At 40.0% G+C, this 22,037-nt stretch overlaps 2 protein-coding genes across 2 annotated transcripts in view; both read left to right on the forward strand.

The window, feature by feature from the left end:
- LOC109962449 (neuroblast differentiation-associated protein AHNAK-like) overlaps positions 1-4,277 on the forward strand; it is a 30,000-nt gene extending 25,723 nt beyond the window's left edge. Inside the window, exon 8 of the mRNA XM_020604160.1 lies at positions 658-4,277. Coding sequence (XP_020459816.1) covers positions 658-3,334 — 2,677 coding nt within the window. The 3' untranslated portion in view covers positions 3,335-4,277. The remainder of the gene's footprint in view (positions 1-657) is intronic.
- Positions 4,278-5,525: 1,248 nt separating this feature from the next.
- On the forward strand, positions 5,526-16,186 carry LOC109962483 (protein LBH-like). The gene is made up of 4 exons (XM_020604235.1): positions 5,526-5,745; positions 10,985-11,063; positions 12,676-12,850; positions 14,365-16,186. Exons 2-4 carry the CDS (start codon positions 10,986-10,988, stop codon positions 14,430-14,432), a joined length of 321 nt encoding a protein of 106 aa, XP_020459891.1. The 5' UTR covers positions 5,526-5,745; position 10,985; the 3' UTR covers positions 14,433-16,186.
- The last annotated feature ends 5,851 nt before the right edge of the window (positions 16,187-22,037 follow it).

The following is a 22,037-nucleotide window of genomic DNA, read 5'->3' on the forward strand; positions in this document are numbered from 1 at the left end:
TATTCCAGAGCAAAAGATATATGTTGAAAAACCTGAACTGGAAATCAAACCTGTGCAGATTGAGGGTGACCTTCATGGACAAGGAAGCAAGGTCAAAAAGCCAAAGTTTGCCATCAAAATGCCAAGAATAAAATGGCCTGAATTTGATGTGAGCTCCTCCCCAAACAATTCACAAATCACACTACCAGAGGCTAAAGCTGAGGTCAAACCTCCACAAGCCCCTGAGGCTGACGTTACTCTTGGAGGTGTAGATGTTTCTATTCCAGAGGCAGAGATGGTCATTGAAGACCCATCAGCTGAAGTGGAAATCAAAGCTCCTGAGATCAAAGTTGCGACAAAGGATACGAAAGGATCCCCATCAAAATGGAATATGCCGACAGTGAAATGGCCAAAATTTGGAGGTGGCACTCCAAGTACCACTACAGAAGTACCAGATATGTGCGAAGGCATCATTACTGAAGAGGATCCTGCAGTAAACACTGAAGCACCCAGCATCAAATGCCCATCAGTGGATATAAAAACTACAGGAACTGAACATGACGAGAAAGGAAGCAAGTTCAGACTGCCAAGTCTTGGATTTTCTGTGGCCCAAGGCAAAGAACATGACACTGATTCAAGCTCAACAAAGAAAGATTTAGATGTGGCACTACAAGAAACCAAGGCTGAAGTCAAACTCCCCTGTGCTGAACTTAAAGAACCATTAGCTGAAGTGGAAGCCAAAGCTCCTGAGATCAAAGTTGCGACAAAGGATACGAAAGGATCCCCATCAAAATGGAATATGCCGACAGTGAAATGGCCAAAATTTGGAGGTGGCACTCCAAGTACCACTACAGAAGTACCAGATATGTGCGAAGGCATCATTACTGAAGAGGATCCTGCAGTAAACACTGAAGCACCCAGCATCAAATGCCCATCAGTGGATATAAAAACTACAGGAACTGAACATGACGAGAAAGGAAGCAAGTTCAGACTGCCAAATCTTGGATTTTCTGTGCCCCAAGGCAAAGAACATGACACTGATTCAAGCTCAACAAAGAAAGATTTAGATGTGGCACTACAAGAAACCAAGGCTGAAGTCAAACTCCCCTGTGCTGAACTTAAAGACCCATCAGCTGAAGTGGAAGCCAAAGCTCCTGAGATCAAAGTTGCGACAAAGGATACGAAAGGATCCCCATCAAAATGGAATATGCCGACAGTGAAATGGCCAAAATTTGGAGGTGGCACTCCAAGTACCACTACAGAAGTACCAGATATGGGCAAAAGCATCATTACTGAAGAGGTTCCTGCAGTAAACACTGAAGCACCCAGCATCAAATGCCCATCAGTGGATATAAAAACTACAGGAACTGAACATGACGAGAAAGGAAGCAAGTTCAACCTGCCAAGTCTTGGATTTTCTGTGCCCCAAGGCAAAGGACAAGACATTGATTCAAGCTCAACAAAGAAAGATTTAGATGTGGCACAACAAGAAACCAAGGCTGAAGTCAAACTCCCCTGCGCTGAACTTAAAGAACCATTAGCTGAAGTGGAAGCCAAAGCTCCTGAGATCAAAGCTGTGAAAAAGGATACGAAAGGATCACCATCAAAATTGAATATGCCGACATTCAAATTACCCAAATTTGGAAGGCTTAATCCACAGGTCAAAGTACATGATGTGGAAAGAGCTGATTTAAATTCACCAGAAGTAAAGGCTCAAGTGAAACTTCCTGATGTTGAACTCAAAGAGTCTGCAACTCCATTTTCTGTGTCACAGGCACCACCTATAGAGGGTGATGCAAACTTGAAAAAGACAAGCTGGACATTGCCAAAACTGTCTTTTTCAAAGCCAATTATTAAGACCTCTGAGGGTGATGTCAACCTTGATGCCCCAAAAGCTGATGTTCCAGATCTTTCCAAAGCAGCATTATTGGATTCTGAAACACCAAAGACTGAGAGGGATGGTGTTGGTCGTGGATCTCCAAGTAAATTTGAACTACGATCAATTCAGATGCCAGATGTGACTTTCGGAATACCCGGACTTGAAGACGACAGTGTCTTTCTTGAAACTAAAAGCAAAGAAGCGAATATAAAGCAAGATATTAAAAGTCTTGAGAGGACGGCTATGTCCAAACCAGCCACATTGGATTCTAAAACACTAAAAACTGAGAGGGGCGGTGTGGGTCGTGGATCTCCAAGTAAATTCGAACTACGACCAATTCAGATGCCAGATGTGACCTTCTCAATACCCGGACTTGAAGACGACAATGTCGTTCTTGAAACTAAAAGCAAAGAAGATCAGCTAGAAAAGAAAGTTGAGGCAAAAGAAGAAAGTAAATCAACAAAATCAAGTTTGATGCCATTTGGTAAGCGACTCAACAAAACTGATGTTGAAATTGTAGATTTGCCAGAGACTGAGAAAAAGGAAGCGATTATAAAGCAAGATATTAAAAGTCTTGAGAGGACGGCTATGTCCAAACCAGCCACATTGGATTCTAAAACACTAAAAACTGAGAGGGGCGGTGTGGGTCGTGGATCTCCAAGTAAATTCGAACTACGACCAATTCAGATGCCAGATGTGACCTTCTCAATACCCGGACTTGAAGACGACAATGTCATTCTTGAAACTAAAAGCAAAGAGAATCAGCTAGAAAAGAAAGTTGAGGCAAAAGGAGAGAGTAAATCAACAAAATCTAGTTTGATGTCATTTGATAAGCTAATCAATACAATTGGTATTGAATTTCCAGATCTGCCAGAGACTAAGAAAAAGGAAGCAAATAAAAAAGATACTACCAAAAGTCCTGAGAGGACAGGCTGGTTTAAATTTCCTGAGTCTGGACTGTTCTCAAAATCAGAACCTCAAAAAGTTTCTAAAAAAGATGATCACAAAGATAAAAAGAGTCCAGGGGGGGAAATAGGACTTGAAGAATTAAGCCCCTCCAGTTCTGTCCAGTCATCAGATGCCTTTGCTGATATTAGCTCACCTAGATTGGAATCTGGAAAAATGCATGTCATCAAATCAAATATACAAGTCACCCCAGAAGCACATCATGCCAAGATACTAACTGCTGTCCAGGTTCAGTCATCTGGCGACCTTCCCTTAGAACCTGAGGCTAAAACAGCTACGTCATGGACTGTCGAAGACTCACAAAGTGGCAAGAGAACAGTCGTCGAGAAGCACTTAATAGGGGAAATATCTAGCGAGAAAAGTGAAACAGTTGTAACTAAACAAATTCCACACAGGCCTATAGTTGAGTCTTCTGAACCCATTTCAGGTGAAACAGCCTCATCTATACAACGACTGAGAGACTCTGTCCACTCTGAGAAAATGAGGTTCTTTGATGGAGCTGAGAAGTGAAACAGCTCAATCTAAATGTCTAAAAGATATAATACAATCCCTGGATTGTAGGTTGTGAATTTCACTGGTCATAGCCAGGTGACAGGAAAGTGAGAGAGAAAACATGTTGCCAACTGGAAAAGCTTGTATACCTTTAAAAGAATGTGTCAGTGTTCAGTTGTCAGCTTCAGTCTCTGGTTGCATGCTGGTGACTTATACAGAGAAGGATTCATGTAAATCTCACTGACAGTGTAATCAAATTGTTAAGAAGCGGTGTAACTGAGTGCCCTTACTGCAAATTATAACAGGTTTTCACCAAATATTCTTGCTTATTATGGTACAGAACTGAAGTAAGCCATGTCATTTGCTTATCAAAACTCATCAATATCTTTGTTGTTTCATAGTTTTTAATGTACATTATTAACATGAGTTACTTGTGCACTTGTTTTACAAAATGATAATTACCAGGGCAGTTGATTTAAAAATGGTTGATGCAAAACTCTGAACAAGACTGTTCACAAATTTAATCAGTTACTGACATTCCAAAAATATGTTTACAATAATTTCATTGTAAAATTGATAGAACACCTATAATACAACAGTGCAGTATATAACAGAAAAATATGAATATTAACATGTATCACCAAACTACTTATTCTTGTTGCTGTAGCTAAAATGTAAAGAAGTAATAGCTAAGCAAAGCCGAAATGAAATGCTTATGATAAAAGACAGCAGGTGTACTGCTGCAGCTGTATTTTTCTTAAAACTTTGCTACTCAGAACCTGATTTGCAATGGTAAAAATATGCTAATAGTATGTTTTCTTTCAACATCACTGTACAAATATTGAACTGGCTGTGTAAATAGCTTTTAATTACTTCTAGAATTTCATTTGATTATGCTCCTGTTTGTATTCTGATAGGCGTTAACCTGACATGTTTGCAAAGTTACACACAATAAAGAATATTATGTGCAAAACTTTGTTTGAGGCTGATGATGACATCTATATTTTAGGTCAGTGGTCAAAGCTTTGTCTTGTAACTACAGTTCAACAAGTTGGTGTTTAGCATTTGATTTACTGAAACTGATCAAATTTTACAAAATATGATTTCACCAAAAGTTAGAATAAACATTTAATTTGCTGCCAAAGTTGAACAAAGTGGGGTGAAGGAGTAGGCTACTGGAAAGCTCCTTCTGACATATTGAACATACTGAAAGGTTGTACATTAATCTGACTTACCAAAAAGCAAAGAAAAAAGTAAAGCATTAAAACAAATAATAAAAAGGTATGTCATTATTATTATTCAACGTTAGTTTATCATCTCTCAACTATACAACACTGTCATAGGAAGTGTTAATTTGCACACTAGAGGGAGACACAGTTCACAAGTAGTCTACCATAATTGTGTACTGTCTCTCTTCCTGGGATAAAACAAAGCTAAAAGTAAATTATCTAAATATCACACGCTGAAAGTGTTTATGCTATCTTAATGACAAAAACGAGTGGCTAAATTAGGCCTATATTTTCTATAAGCATAGCGGAAAGTAAATAAATAGGCTACATTTACTTCAAATCATGCAGTTAATTTCAATAACATTAGGCTACTTCTATTTAATGCCACTTTATGGGCTAACGTTAGCTACTTCTAGGTCACTTCATTAATTTTACATTTTAGGGGGATATATATTTTACGTTTTACTGCACTAATTTAGCGTTATTTGACAGAAAAGCTTTACATATAATAACATATAAAAGAGACAACATCTTGGTGTGTCTATAAGTTAAACTATTATAAATTGTGATAAATTTAGCGTTACCTGGCAAATTCAGCTAACTTATTACGTGCTGCCTTTAGGTGGTCCTCGTAAATTCCATGAATCATAACCGGTTTAAAAACTATAAAAATAAAATTAACAAATCAAGATTATAGAAAGAATATAATCTTAATTATTAATTTCACCCAACTATTAATATCAAATTACTTTAGAAGATAGGAGCTAAGTCAATGTCATGCTCCAATGTAATGCTCCTAATGTTTGGAACTATTTGATGTTCCCGTGATCCGCCATTACGGAAAAAGGGTTGTTATGGAGCTATTGTCGCCCTCCTTCTGATTTGTTTGTTTGTTTTATTCTGAACCTAATTAGTGACCCCTGTAGCACGAGCATACCTCTGGTAGATTGAAACTTTCTGACAGTCCGTGAAGGCAGCACCGGTCCCGCTCTACTGCGCAGTCTCCGAACACTTAGACGCCAGCGGCAACTTCACCGGGAGTCCTGCGCACCCCTCTGCCTGTCGCCCACAACAGCCCGCATCATCATCACCATCATCATCATCATCATCCTCTTCATCATCAGCAGCATCATCAGTGTGATGAAGCAGCGGAGGACGGAGACCTTCCTGCTCTGAGACACTGGATCAGCCCGCAGACAGGTACGGAGCATTAATCTGCCTTTGTAACGACTCTGCAAACACTCAGACAAACATTTCTTCATTTCAAACACTGGCGTAGAGGCCGCTTTTGTTCATTTTCATAAAAGTAACTAAACGACTAATGCGTTTAATATTTAAAACTGCACCTTAGAGCTTTGCAGAAATTAATAAAACCCGCTTTGGCTTCTGGTTTTCCGGTGCCCTCTGACTGTGGGGGATTGTGGGCACGGATCTTCCAGCACAGTGTGTATAAGTATTGGTGTAGCAGAAGCTGTGTTTTATATTTAAGTATTTACATGTATTATATGGTGCCTGCAGTTAACTGATCACCTGTGTGCCTTACAGGTAAATTTGTACACCAAATCACCACAGTGCAGACATAATCGTAGCCTACATATATTTCAAATGCACATGAAAATAAGTTTTTGTGTCATATGAACAACAATTAAGTGCATATGAGTCAAAAAATCAAATGGAAATGTGTAAAGGGGCAACAAATGCAAGGTAATAATAAAATATCAGTAAATGTTGTTTAAATAAAACTACAAACTAAGATCTTAAAATATAATTGCAGCAGAAACAGCAGTGGAACATTTTTACAAGGTTAAGTAAATATCACTATATTTGGCTGTAGAATGAATTTCGTTTTCATGTACATGTGCTGTAAAAACTTATTGGATTTATGAAGGAAGCTGTGTTTGTGGAGGCGGTGCAGCTGCTCGGCCTGATTTTGCAGCAGAAATAGGAAAGAGTTTGAATAATAAGAGAGGGGAGAGTGGAGTGGCCATTCTTGTAAATCAATGCCCTATATGTGTAAAAATGAAATGCAGGAGTTAAAGTGATTGTCAGGAGGTGCTGGAGGATGCTAGTTTTGGGAACCGTTTCCCCTTTAACTGGACGGTCTCCACCATGATGAATCTCATGATGGACAGAAGAGAGAGAGGAGGAAATTTAATCCCTGAGGTCACACCAGATGCACATCTGTCATGCAAAAAGCAAACAGGAAGGATGGGAAAGGAGGCGACATCTGTGAGCTAAATTATTTTCAGGAAATTTGGGGGTGCTTTGTGTGGAAATCAGATTTTCAAAAGCCCCTAATTGGTGCAAGCATCAAGCTCCAAACCCAACATCCGCAGAGTGATGCTTAAATCAGGGTGCTCCTTTAGCTTGTACAGTTGATTTTAGGGCTGCAATGATTATTCTCATTATTGATTAATCTGCCAATAAATGATTAGTCTATAAAATTAGAAAATATCTTAAAATTCCTGTTAAAATTTTCTGAACTCCAACGTGGTCTTCAAATATAATGTTTAATCCAACCAACAGTTCAAAACCCAAAAATGTTCCAGTTTATTATCACTTAGAGAAGCAGACATATTTGGTATGAAAATGAATTAAACAATTGATATAATATCAAAATTAGATGATTAATTTTCTGTCTACTGACATATGTATTAATCAGCTAATCATTGTAGTTCAAACTGATTTAATGAACGTTTCTAGACAGAGCTGGTAGATGGATTCTGTTAGGGTGATTTAACTTTCCTCACAATTCGAAGTACGTTTGGACATAGCCAGGCTAGCTGTGTTCTGCCCTTAGGCTAAGCTAAGCTAAGGAGCTACAGTTTTACTGCACAGATATGAGAATAGTCTTGATCTTCTTATTCAACTCTTGGCAAAAAAAGTGAATAAGCCTATTCTATTTTTTTAACTGCTCCTTTAAGTAAAATACCTGAATGTACTGTATATACTGTCATTTGGGATTTCTGTTAATGGCAAAGGATTTGACCCTGGTTTCAACTCAAATCTACAGAGAATCTACGTGTCCTTACAGATTCACAGAACTTTATAGGGAGATTCAGCTCACTGTTTAGTATCCAGACCACAGCTTTACTCTTTTGGTTCACTCTCACTGCTAGTGTTGTTTTATCCTGCAGCAGGAAGCAGTTGTTTTTGAGAGTAAAGCTCTACAAATCCACTGTCTACTACCTGCTCAGCCACAAACAGTGGAACATTTAGCAGCTAAAGAGTCAGGTATTTCCCTCAAGAGATGGTGGAGACCAAAGATGGAGCTAAAAGATTCATCAGCTGGAACCAACACAATTCTGAATGATTGATGCTCTGTAACGGCTGGACGTGTAAAACACCAGCTGTATGCTTGGATCATACGGTGTCACCTTGATGTTAACTCACTGTTCTTTTTAACAAGTTTTTGGCTTGTTGCAGGTTTGAAATGCAAGATGTCCACATTTGAACCAGTTGTTGAAACACTTGCGTTGTCAGCTAAACTCAAATGTCCTACCACTTTGTTAATATCTGCCATTAGTTTTTACATTTTCAATACAAATCAATACAATTAAAATGCTTGACAATAACTTTTGGTTGCAGCCCTAATGACTGCTTAGGATTGATTTTCATGTTTCAGTACAAATTCACTGCTTTAACCAAGAACCTGAAATCTTCACTTGAATGACATTTTAAAAAACTCGGCTCTAGAATCTGATCTTTTCAATGACCTAGGATCTTACTTTATGTTGCTACTCCAGACCTACTTTCATTTTACACACACATATTATATATATATATATATATATATATAAATTCCAGTTCAGACACGTGCTACTTCATCTTCAACCAGCTAAATATGCAAAGAGATAAACGTCCTAACATATCATTTCTCTGCTGAGGCAGAAGTGAAGCAGCTTCCTGTAAACACTCAGGCAGTAACACATGGGTAACCTTGTTCAGACCCATCGGACTAAATAAGGCCTTATTATTCAGCTGAAGAAAAAAAATGCATGAGCGAAGCGTCATGCCTGGCATCGACATTTAAATTCTTGTGTCTGTTACGCTTCACATCAGCGCAGAGTGCACTTCTCAGAAACCAGATTAGACAGAAATCACGTGCACACGTTTGTGCGCCACATGCATCCTCTCCAGCTTCTACCTTCAGAGCAGCAGAGCCTTTGAATTTTAAAACCCGAACATGAGAACGGCCAGAGTGGCCGGGCCAGTTCCCCCCCCAGGGAAAATACGGAGGAATAAAGGCTGTATTGTCTCTTGTCTGATGACGAACGGCAGAAGCAATCCCAGGTTTCACAGAGAAGTCTCAGAGCAACACGTCCCCGACCTGACGGTGGTAATTGCTGCATAACGGCACACATGAATACCCCTGAATCAGGCCTCTTGCGCTCAGGCAAAGTGCACTGTTCAGACAATCAGAGGCATAAAATCTCAACTGTTCATCCCCATAGCAACAGCAACTGCCAGTCTGATTGTATGAAGAGTGGTGTTTCTGAAAACTTGCCACTTGTAAAGACAGATACTGTTTAAATGAATGATTAGTGCAGTTTTTTAATCAAAATGGCTGTAACTGTTATGGTTTAGTCCCCCTCACCAGGAGGGTGAGGGAGAACTGGGGTTGGACTCAAGATGGCTGACCCAGGTGCTAGTACAAAAGAGAAGGTTTAATGGAATAAAAACATATATACATATTTGTATAACTTACTTTAAGTATTGTCCATTACACATCACAATGCTCCGGCGACAACGGGGCTTCTGCCAGAAGTATAAATAAGGAAGCCAACAAATCCCCGGAATACGCCTCAGGTGTGCGCACCGACCCACGAGTCACTAATAACCCGATGCGACACAGCTGAGGCGTTGATCCCGCAAAAAGGGAGAGCAGGAGAGGGAAAAAAGAAAGAGAGGCAGGTCGCGCCGAGCGGACCTGACAGCATCAATCAAATCAGTCCAGTATTACTCTGCATCCAGTTTGTTTTGTTGCCAGTCGGTGATAATGCACAACCAGATGCTTTGATATAAGAAATAACGGATGAGGGGGAGCTGAGGGATGCCATGATGTGGCAGAATTAATGCAGTTATAGCTGAATATTAAACCAGATTCCTGTCTTGGCATTTTGCCTTTATTTGATAGTGACTGTAGAGCTGTACACAGGAAATGAGGGTATGACAAGCAGCAGAGGTCCCCAGCTGGAGATGACGGAAGGATGTTGCAGAAATGCAGAAGCATGGAAAATCTGGTTAAAAGTTGTCATCAAAAGCCAATAAGAGTCTTCTGCAATCTTGTTTATTCATTGTTTGAGCACATATTTGGCACCTTTGGCAGGCCTGTAATTTGCCAAAAGGCAAATGGCTAATGTTTGATCTTTAATGAGTCTTCAGTGGGATTTTAAGAGAATGCAGTGCTGAGAGGAGTCTGCACTGAGGTGGAGTGACAGTGAGCGATGTCACTGAAGAACATTCATAATTATTAGGGGTGATATGGCAGCTGAGAGCCTGGTGTGCTGAAACGCACTGTACATAATATCATACTAAGTAAATGCTGCATATTATGGGGGTGTTAATACATACATATACATACATACATATCACAGTGGTGCTGTTGTCCATACTTGTGCCTGTCAGTGGAGTTTTAGATGAGGTTAAAAGCATCCCCTCACTAACTTAACTTTTGCTTTACTGTCCTCAGCTGATGATCACATCATCCTTTCAGTTCAAACATTATCTGACTAACAAAAATAAGTTCAGTCTAAGTTTGTTTCTCTTTGAAGTTAGTGCCGACCAGCATATTAATAATAATTGATTTGTGATTGTAGATTGTGCACGACTACACAGGCAAACTAAAACTTTTAAGCATAGGCCTCAGCATCACATTAATGTCCAAATGGCTCTTAAGTGGTAACTCACTCGTTGGCACTGATTTATGTTTCATTAATTCCGTGCACGTCAGATAAATGAACTGTGACGACATACACGACACAATTTTTATGGCTTCTGTATTAATTTGAACATCAGTGATGATAAAATTATTAATGATAATGTACATTTGTTTTAGAAATGTTAAACATAACATGAAGCAAAACTAATTTTGACACAGCCACAGATGAGCTGGTCGAAATTAATTAAAACGTTTAAAGTTATTATAAGACTATGGATTGTATCAGAAATAGATCATCTGTTTTGATTTAAAACAGATTTACTATAGATAATAAATGAATCGGTGAACAAACAAAAACAGTTGTGCTATGTGACAAAGGTCAGTCATCAATCAGTCATAAACTTTATTGTCAAATATGTTCAAATACAAGGAATTTGACTCCAGCTCAGTGGCCCCCGATGTGCACCAAATAAAACAGGAAAAAAGCACAATAACAAGTAAACAACAACAACCATCTGTTTCTAAATGTGTACATGTACAACATGTGCTTTGCTCCAGTATGACCGAGGTGATGAAATCTCTGGAGCCGGGGACAGAGGACTTCAGCGGGGGAGGAGCAGGAGGCGATCAGGGTGCTGTATCCTTCCAGGTGTGTGCGATGTGTGTGTTTAGACGATTTGGAAAGGATGCAGCGGTGACTCACAGAAGTGATGAGCAAGACTAAAATGTGGGCTGATGCCGCTAAGGTTATTAGCCGGACTCAGTCCTACTGTGAGTAAACGCTATGTGTCTTATCCAGCTGAGACGAAAGCACAAGTGATTTGTCACCTGCTACTGTAAGACTGATTTTCCAGACAAATGTGTCATTATTAAGTGAAGTGTAAAGAGTGAGGGTTTATGCTTTCTTTTATAGCACCTGTGGTTTGCTTGATAAACTTAAAGAGCTAAAAAAAAAAAGTTCACTTTTCCACTAAACGTGGTCCAGTAGACCTCATGGCGTCTTTTGGTCTGTGAATAACGTGGGTTTCCTCCGGGTACTCCAGCTTCCTCCCTGCAGTCCACAGACTGGTGACTCTACACTGGTGTGAGTGGTCTGACTGGGTACATCTCATGTGTCTTGGGTACGTCTCATCGTTTTCTTCACTTGCATCTTCTTCTTGTGTCTTAGTCCCGCCCATGTAAGATGCGAGGAAATCACATGAGGAGAGAGGACTCGAGGAAATACGCTATTGACGACATGAGACATCCTTTCCTCAGATCATTCATCTGAAGTGTCCAATCAGCAACTGATTTCTGATAAAGGGGCGTGTCAGTTCTCAAAAAACTTCACTGAAGGATGGTCTCGTGTCATCAGTCACGGCTCCTCCTTGGTTCTCGGCCCTCAGAGCTCATAGAAGACACTCGGAATGTCCTACGTCCTTGGTCAACTGGACCGAGGACGTAGGGTCGACATAGGAACAATCTTATAAGAGACATGAGATGTACCCATAGACAGGTGACCTGTCCAGGTGTACTTCACCTCTTGCCCAGTGTCAGCTGTATTAGCTCCCTCTGCAGGATAAGATCATGGATGGATGAATATATATATACACCACCACACTTTATGTGGAAATTCCCTCTTGGAATAGCACAAACAATTAATCACATAGTTAGTTCACATACAAGCATTTTACAGATGAGTGCCACTTGAAACTATATCCTTCTTTAACTCATTACTGACAGTGTAAACATAGCTGCAGGGGAAACTTCGTCACACTCTGTAAGAGCTCTTCTTGCATGTTTTAAAATATGCAAGACTTGGATACAAAGAACATTGTGTAGTTGTAAATCATGACAAGATCTGCATGAAGCTGTACTGTGCGCTGCTGACATGTCACACTGATTCAGAGCTTTGATGCAGGGCATTTTGTCCAGACATGATTATACTCCTTGTTTTACAGCAGTGAAGAATCACACTTGGACTTTAGAATGTATGGAAGTGGCTCAACTGTAAGTCCCAGTTTTAAACAGCCTGGCTTTGATTGTTACTTACAGTAGTAAAGTAACGCACTTTCAGATGCAGTTTAAATAGAAAAGATAGCATCACAGTCACTCGCTGATGCTGTCTGTGTAGGGCATCTGTGTAGTTTGTGGCTTTCCTAATCCAGTTTTTACCACTTTGTTGTTCCTTCACATGGGCATAACTAATGATGTTTTCATCCCCATAAATATGATTATCCTTCAGTTGACCTTACATAAGCTTTTACCAGATCTTCCCAGATACCCATGAAAGGTATCCAAAGTTGTCCAAGAGGCTTCCCTCCATCGTGGTAGAGCCGATGGACGCAGCGGAGGTGGAGAGCGGCGAGCTCCGCTGGCCGCCAGATGATCCTGGCTCTCCGGGCACCCAACCTGAGAGACGGAGTGCAGAGGAGCAAACTGCAGGTAAGGTTGTTGTGTGAAAACCTTGTTTGTAGTTGACACATCTGGATTTAAACCAGTCACTTACAAGTGAACCAAGACTTGTAAACACATTTTTCTCTTGGTCTTTAAGGTGAACACTTTGCAGTCATTTTCTCCTCACAGAAACAGAGAGAGGAAACACCAGTGCTATACCGTCGCATCATATTTAGTCAAACACAAATGTGTAATATGCATCACTGAGTTGAAAAGTGAATCGCAGTATTAAGTCCATATCAGTTGTACACAAAACAGGCTGGAGTCACACAACTCAAGATACCTGCCATTTTCTGTTTGTGATGAATCATTTCAGGGGGCACATTTTCATTTTCATTTTCAGCTGATGCCGTCCAGTGTGGATGTGCATCTGGTTGGCTCGTTCCATTGACTTTATTAAATTCATGCTGCTTCTAAGTACCACTTGACACTGTTTAATGAAACTGAACAGCACTCTTCAGTATATTAGCTGAGAAAACTGGGGTTTGTGAAAACATTAGTCTAATTCAGTTCAGACATTTGCAGTTTGGCTCATGTCCCATTTACTAACATGCAGGAGGATTTATGACCTACACTGCCACCAGCCAAGTGGCTTCCCTTCTGGTAGCTCTTAGCCTATCCATCATTTTTACAATCAATGCACTGATCACATAAACATAACATAGTTAAACATGTTTAAGGTGTAAAGATATTTTGAGAGTTTTCATAATGATCTAAGTCAAATTTTTTACATTACATGCATAATGCGTGACCTTTTTTGATAAGGATTCCTTAGATGTAGACCTGGTTACAGGAGTAGTTGTAGCTCTTTGTACATCCAGTATGCTCATCTGCTTTCTTGTCGAAGGTTAGATTGATCCTACTCTCACGTTGGAGCCAGCAGTTGGTTAGTTTAGTGTAGCATAAGGACTGGAACTCTGGCTCCTGGCACCTCCACACCTCAGCAATTAACCTGTCTCATTTGTTTAATATGTGTTGGAGGCAGAGCATTTTAGCAATCTTTTTCATTGCTTTACTTACAGTAAATTACTAGAAATTGAAATTGTATTAGAAACTATGTAACTTCTACTACTTCGTCTGCAGATGACACTGACAAAAGAGGGGACATAACTGTAGACAGTCAACTCGAAAAGGGAACCGAGACACTTACCTGTTAGTTTTCTTCAGTTCAGCCTGTGATGATGCTACAAATAGACCAGCATGCAGAGACTGACTGTGGCCTATAATGGCAGTATAAAGGTGCTGATTACAGCTTCATGAAGCTGCAGCATATGCCAACTGTTCAATTAATGTTGGCGTGCCCACCTGCTCTGCTGGGTTTGTGCTATGGGCTGATGGTGTTAGCTTCATTTCTTTCATACATGAGAGCAGTACCAACCTTCTCATCTAATGCAAGAACATGGAGAGGGTTCAGGACAGAAACAAAACAATAATAGAAACCAAAGTAACACATTTTACTTGCCAAGATAAGTGAATAATCCAGTTTCTGTTTGTTCCTGCAGATGAGGAGCAGTTGGACGTCGGCTTGGATGAAGAGGCTTCAGGGGCAGAGATACAGGACTCCAACTGAACACGCTCCTCTCTTACAAAATCCACTGTTACTGTGAGTGTGTCCAGACTTGGATGAATAAAAAAGAGAGCAATATAAGAGCACACTGCGTGGATAGAAAAATCAGGCAGCCAGAGGAGGAAGGACAGAATAAACAGATTCCCAGACCCCAGCTCATGGGCTTGGAGCCAAAGTCGTGTCTGCACCTTCAGGATAAATTTCCAGAAGGTGCTTTTCTTTTCATGTCATCATCTGCGCTGATGAAGATGCTTGTTCTGACAGACAGTAAAGATGATTGGAGGGACCAAGCTGCCATCCTGATACCTGTTTCTTTTTTTCAGTTAGCACTTGGCTTTTGACAAAATGTTCTTTTTATGAGATTTTGTCTTCTTGGAAATGGCAACAGACATGTTTTTAATGTCAGAATTTAATCTAATGTGACCGTTAGGATTTAGATTTAAATATACACTTTTAATCTATGTTCCCTCTCTGGCTCCAAGCCCTGGACGTGCTGATGCCCACGATATCATCTAATCTGGACAGACATGTCTAAATGCTGTCTTAAGAATTTAGCTCATGTGTGCCATACTACTGCTTCCTGGTAGCTACTCTATTGTGTGCACAGTTTTTACATTAACTTTAGATGGAAATTACATCACTGTTTGTTAAGTGGTGACTGGTCTAGTTTGGTGATCTTGCTCTTACTATTCACTTTGTAATATTAGCTACAGTGTTTTGAAAAGCAGTATTTGATTAAGGACAAATTCATTACTTGATGTTATTAGATTCTTTAATATATTCTAATATGTAAGCTCTCTCTTTATACAGTAGGCGTTAAAGAGAATATAATGGTGTTCTGTCTTACCTAATATGTTCACAGGAATTCAAAGGCTGTCCGTTTTGCTACAGGCTACAGAAAGAACCAGTATATTTTAGACGTGTGTCGCTTGTCACAAACATGATATTTTTTAAAATAGTGGCCTAAATTATTGCACTAGTAATAAACCTTTTCAAAGTTCTTATCTTCTCTATAAAGTCTTTAATTCATTGTCCCTACGGTTTGTACTGGTGGCGTTTAATGACATCTGTGGTGCTGTGATGCTGAGACACATCTGGATTAGGGCTGTCACAAAAGAAATCACTATAATAATAATATCACAACATTTGCAGAAATTTTGAAAAAACAATCAGTCAAATTCGTCTTTAACTTTAATGTGCATGCTGCCTACCTGGAAGGGTAGCAGCTACCTGGCTAGTTACTGTATGGCGGTCTTCTTCTTCTTTCCCTGTTGAGTGGCTACCAGCATTAAGGTGCAGTAACACTACCTACATAGCTGGAGTGTCCACCAGATAGTTACTGTCTTTGGATTATTTACGATGTTATCATATGTCACATGACGTCACTATTTAATTTTTAAAGGATCACAGCTGTTGTCAATACCGGTCTGTCGCGACACCCCTAATCTGGATCCAACAACGCTACTTGTAACACACACAAAGAACATTTTAAATTAAGAACATTCATCCAGACATTTAAGTTGCTCTTTGCCCCCAAATGACCCAACGCCTCTAATGCCAGTAGACTTTACAGGGTTATGATGTCACAGCACTAGTTTTACTGAGAACTTGGACTTTGACCTGAAGCTTCCAACTCCCATGTGACATAAATGCAGCGACAATCCAATATTCAGTCTAGATGAACTTGTGTCCTGCCTGATGTTTGTGCTTACACTGACCTCCTCTCATACACATTTCTCTGCTTCCTAAACTGTAGGGAACAAACAGGCGTCCTCACTGTGCTTTCTTCTAGAACACGTCGTTGTCACGCTGCTTTTCTCTCTTTCTTTCTATATTTTGAATCCTAACCTTTCATTAGACGTTCCATGTATATCCATTGATTCACCTTTAACCTATTTACAAAGAATTCTTTAATTTAATATTTAATATACCCTTAAATATGACCAAGAACGGTGTGGGTGGAAGCCAGAGCTTATTAATATCTGTACCCCTCCACATTGGCCTAGTCCAGCCACAACCCTGTCAAACATCTGCAGGCACATTTTGTTTTTCTTTTAGATGAATAAAAGTTTTACTTACTCATTTCATCTTCACCTTTAGTTTGCGAAATGATCAACTTAACTGGTAGTGAAAATAGCTGTTATTTGGAGCCCTGCTGAATGTCAGTATGTTGCATCATCAACTGAAGTCACTTTCCTAGCAAAAACCAAGGTGCTGTGCAGCCCTGCAGGATTTCTCCTCCTCTACTGTACCTTCACAGTGACGAAGCTCAGGTGTGTTTCTCTTCCTCTGAGCTGCACCATGAATCTAAACTCTGTTCCTCTTTTAGTCGATAATTTATATTTCTTGCCTCATAGTTATTCAAGCAAAGTGCACCCGACATCTGCTGCACCCACTGCTGCACATCACATCATAGACGAAGAGTAATCTGACATCTCAGTGGTGCAACGTTTCACGGATCATGTGCTGGAGTGAATCAAGCAAAAACAAACATTTTCTTCACCTTCTGATTCTAGTGTAATGTTTTTATATTTATATCTTGCACTGCTAGGGACCTGACGTCAAGTGGATTAGACAGAAAGTGCAAAAAATGCCACTTGCTCTATTTGTAATCTTCACCTGGGGCTGGTGAAAGTGAAAGTGGGTCATGCTTCTAATGTGACAAAAACACAGCAGAGGCTTTGCCAACCCTTCAAAGTGACCAGGCTGGTCCAGGTGGAAACAGTTTTACCTTATAATATTCTATATATACACTATCTTTAATTCATTTCTTATTCATGCTCTTCTTGTTTCTTGTAGGGCTGCAAAAATTGGTGTTACTGAGAAGTGAAACTGTTTGGTATTTTTAGTTGATTAGGTCTTTAACACTTAAAGCTACAGTGTGTAACCTAAGATAGCGCTAGCATGAAACTCAAAATCACTGCAATCCCTCGGCCACGCTCTGCCCAGCTCGTCAGATGTTTGTCGTTATGAAATTAAAATAAATGAGAATGCAACAAAACTTAGTGATCAAGCAGAAATCATTGAAATTCTCAGATTGATTAGAGAGGTCAATCCAAACCTCAAAACCTTCTAGAAGCTAATATCTCAGCCCTGCTGCCAGCACTGTTCAGTGAGTCTGGGTCCCAGGAGGCTTTGGTGGTATCTCTGCACATTAAGACAAGCTCTGGAGCAACAGAAACATTTGAAAAAGTTACACACTGTAGCTTTAACCACTGTATTTATTAGTTTTCTGGTAATTGAAAAAATGTCTAAATAAACAGATTACTGTTCTAAGTGTTCTACTAAGTGAGAGGGGCCAGTGAAGACTGAGGTGTGGGGCTCATTTCTCTCAATGTTTGGTGAAAAGATCACAAACACCTGACAGTGTTCAGTGGTTCAGAGTGGAGGTCTGCAGCACAGACCGATAAGCTAAACCACGGTCTGGACTCACACACCACAGTGAGTACACCACCTTCACTGATGCTTATAGTCTCTGGGTAGGAGAAAATCACCAACCTTATCTTTTAACCATGTTTATATTCTTACAAATAATGTCTCTTCAGTTCGTGTATTGTTTCAGGATGACAATAAGAAAGATAAAATAAAAAAAAAAACTGTTCCACAACAATTTTGTTAGTTACCTTATTTATCAAGCAATCTGAAGATCATTTGGGGCAAATGTCTGCCATTTTATATACTCAATTAATTTATTAAAAGTACAGTAATTGTTAGTTTGTTTCAGCCGTAAGTAAGCGGATGAATTCTCCACACTGTTGCCCCGTCCATGCTACCTTGAATTTAAGGGTATTATATTTTCTTTTTGAAGATGCAGTAACTTTAAATGTCACCAATGAGACATTAGCTTTGACCATAAGAAGAGGACCATTTAAACAGCTAAAAGAACGTAAGACTTTAAGAACAAATGTTAGTGTCTGTAGTATAAAGGCTTTCTTTCTGAGTCTTTTGTGTCCTGTATGCACTCACTCAGAGGAACAGGCAACACGATCAGCTCCCACGTACACTTTGATAGCTTGTTGAGGCTGATATACTGTTAAAGGTCAGCGTGGTGTCTTGATCCAGGCAGCCAGATGGAAGGCAGGATCTCCATCTTTTCTCTTTCATGCCTCATTCGCTCTCTGGATCTGACCTTTCAGATGACAACCTTGTAAAGAGCACTTCATCGGAGCAAGTGGGGTCACTCCTGGGAAAGTGAAGGGCTGCGGGGAGCGCAGCTGCGAGGGGGGAAAAACGCTGTGTCAATTATCTCTCAAATGTCACAAGCTGTTTTTCAGAAGCACACTTGTCTCTCCTTTTGAGGGCGGCTTGCACACTCAGACTGTCTCACAAAGGTTTCGAGCTTTGAGTATTTGCTGCTGCTCAGTAAAACAAGTGTTACAAGATACCAACAGATTTGTCTCTGACATTGTTATGAATGATGAATATGTTAAATAATAAGTGTATCTGCTTGTCAATAGTATCATTCTGTCAGTCTTCCTCTTTGGTCCAGGCTGAAATATCTTCCCTACTGAATAGAGTCCCATGAAATTTTGTGCCGACATCCACGGTGCCCAGAGGATTATGACCTACTGGCTCTAGTGATCCCTGACCTTTCCTGAACCATTTGACAACTGTTGATGGATTGTCATGACAATTCATACAGATGTTTATTTCTACCTCTGGATGTTTTGGAATGACTTTGGTGAACCTCTGACTTTCAGCTGGCCCATCTTCAGTGTGAACATTTCAGTTTGCCTGATACTTTTGACCAAAAATCTTCAACACAACGTGCATTGCAGCCTCAGCTGGGATTCGTGTTTAGTGCTCTAACTGTCAGCATCCATGTGGTGAACATGTCAACTTTGTCACTGTGAACCTGTTAGCATGCTGTTAGCCCTAAATTCAGCTTCATGGCTGCAGAACTGTTTCAGCTTTTCTCCATCAGAGGTAAGAAATAGAATTTACATTTAGTACTGTAGATGGCTTTTGTTAGGTATAACTTCACAAATGGAGAAGATATTCCTGAGGAAGTCTGCTCTTTTCACTCTCCCCCTTTGTTTCTTTCCTTCCTCTTATTTCCTTCCTAACTACTTTTTGTCATCTATCTTCTGCCAAGCTGAATAATTTCTTCCCTCTGTCCTTCCCTTTTGCTTTTCTTCCTTCTCCCTCCTTTTTCATCTTTCCTTGTTCTGCTCTTTTTTCTTCTTTCCACTATTTTCATTCTTTTTTGCTTCTTGTTAACATGCAGTCATTACTTTTCTCCCTTTTCCCCTTTCCATACTTGTTTCTTCTTACCTTCCCTACTTCTTCTGTGCTTCTACTAGTCACTTCTTCTTCTTGTCCTTGTTCCGATTTCCTTCTTTCTTCTTCTTCTTCTTTCCACTGTGCAAATTCCCTACTCTTCTGTACAGTATACTCCTAATATTTTTCCTTTCTTCTCCCCTTGTCTTTCCTTCATTAGCCTTTTCTTCACCTCTTCCTTCCCTTGAGGATTGAGTACTTTTTTCACAAAACCTTCCCAAACAGACTCCACATTTTGCTTGATCTTGTCTCAGTCACAGTAAATAATCATTGCTTTGCCAGCTTTATCTCGTCCGGCTGCTCCCCTGTTTCTTGATGTACAATTCATTCATGTTCACATTGGAGCAAAGACCATGTAGACCACACCAGTAGCCACTTGTAAACCTGTGCTTTTAAAAGTGCCTTTTAACACAGCCATTAGAGCTGCTGAGTGTTGTGAGGGAGTTATGTTTGGATGGTGTCAAAGTGTGCTGTGCCAGGACTTTCATCTCCCACTCCCGCAGGCTTCAAACAAGTCTCTTAAATGTGTGATCGGCTCAGGTAATGCACGCCCGCCCTCGTCTGGATAACAAGGTTTTTACCTCAGCTGTAGTGTCAGATGTATCACACACAATGCACGATGCACTCTACACAAGCCATAGTATAAAAGTGTACATGTCTATAGCATTCAGTTGAACACAGAGTGCTTCCCAAAAGTGGCTGCATCGTGTGTGGCTCATGACATGCTTGTTCAAAATGAAGTTTAACTAATAACATGTATTTACAGAGCATGGGAGTGTTTCGTTGCCGCCTCAGGCTCCTGTTGTAACCTAAAACCTGTCATGTCAAATTTCAACAGACCAGCTTGTTATTCTATGCTATGTATACCCTATATAATGTGGGCTTCATAGATAACTGGAAAACATTTTGGGGAAAACCTGGTCTGATTAGCAGAGACGGCATCCATCCCACTTTGGGTGGTGCAGCTCTCTTATCTAGAAATCTGGACGAGTTTGTTTTACAACCTAAATGATGACAACCCAGAGTTGAGTCCAGGATGCAGGGTCGCAGTCTTACACGCCTCTCTGCTGTCTCCTTGCAGCTGCTACCCACCCAACACTCCCAGTACCCCATAGAGACTGTGTCTGCCCCCCGCCCACCTAAATTATATAAATCAAGAATCAACTCCAGAGGAGTTATTCATAAGAACCTAATTAAAATTAAGATGACTCCTCTTATAGTAGAAAGTAATAGGACAATCAAATGTGGACTATTAAATATCAGATCTCTCTCATCTAAATCTCTGTTAGTGAATGATTTGATAAGTGAACATCACATTGACTTATTGTGTCTTACTGAAACATGGTTACAGCAGGAAGAATATGTCAGTCTAAATGAAGCCACTCCACCTAGTTACAGTAACTGTCACATCCCTCGAAACACAGGCCGAGGTGGTGGCGTGGCAGCGATCTTTGACTCAAGCCTATTAATCAACCCTAGACCTAAACATAGTTATAACTCATTTGAAAGTCTCACCCTGAGTCTCTCACACCCAAACTGGAAAACTCAAAAGCCTGTTCTATTTGTTATTGTATACCGTCCACCTGCTCCTTATTCAGAGTTTTTAAGTGAATTCTCAGACTTTCTGTCTGATTTAGTGCTTAGTACAGATAAAATAATCATAGTAGGCGACTTTAATATTCATGTAGATGCCGACAATGACAGCCTCAACAATGCATTCTGTTCATTATTAGACTCAGTTGGCTTCTCTCAAACTAAATAAACCCACTCACTGTTTTAATCACACTCTTGATCTGGTTCTGACATATGGCATCAAAACTGAACACTTAATAGTTTTTCCCCATAACCCTCTTCTGTCTAACCATTTTCTAATAACTTTTGAATTTCCATTAATGGATTATACTCCATGTGGGAAACAATTCCACTACAGCAGATGTCTATCTGGCAATGCTGTTACCAAGTTTAAGGAAATAATTCCATCTTTATCTACTTCAGTGCCATTTGCAAGTTGGTTCAAATCTTATTTATCAGAAAGATTTCAGTTTGTTCATGTTAATGACGAATGTTCCACACAAACTGAAGTTAGTCACGGCGTTCCACAGGGCTCTGTGTTAGGTCCAATTTTCTTCACTTTATACATGCTCCCTTTAGGCAATATTATCAGGAAGCACAACATAAATTTCCATTGCTATGCAGATGATACTCAGTTATATTTATCTATGAAGCCAAATGAATCAGGTCAGCTGGTCAAACTTCAAGCATGTCTTAAAGACATAAAGGCCTGGATGACCTGCAACTTCTTACTTCTAAACTCTGACAAAACTGAAG

Source organism: Monopterus albus, unplaced genomic scaffold, assembly GCF_001952655.1.
Source record: "Monopterus albus unplaced genomic scaffold, M_albus_1.0 scaffold64.1, whole genome shotgun sequence".
Taxonomy (NCBI): Eukaryota; Metazoa; Chordata; class Actinopteri; order Synbranchiformes; family Synbranchidae; genus Monopterus; species Monopterus albus.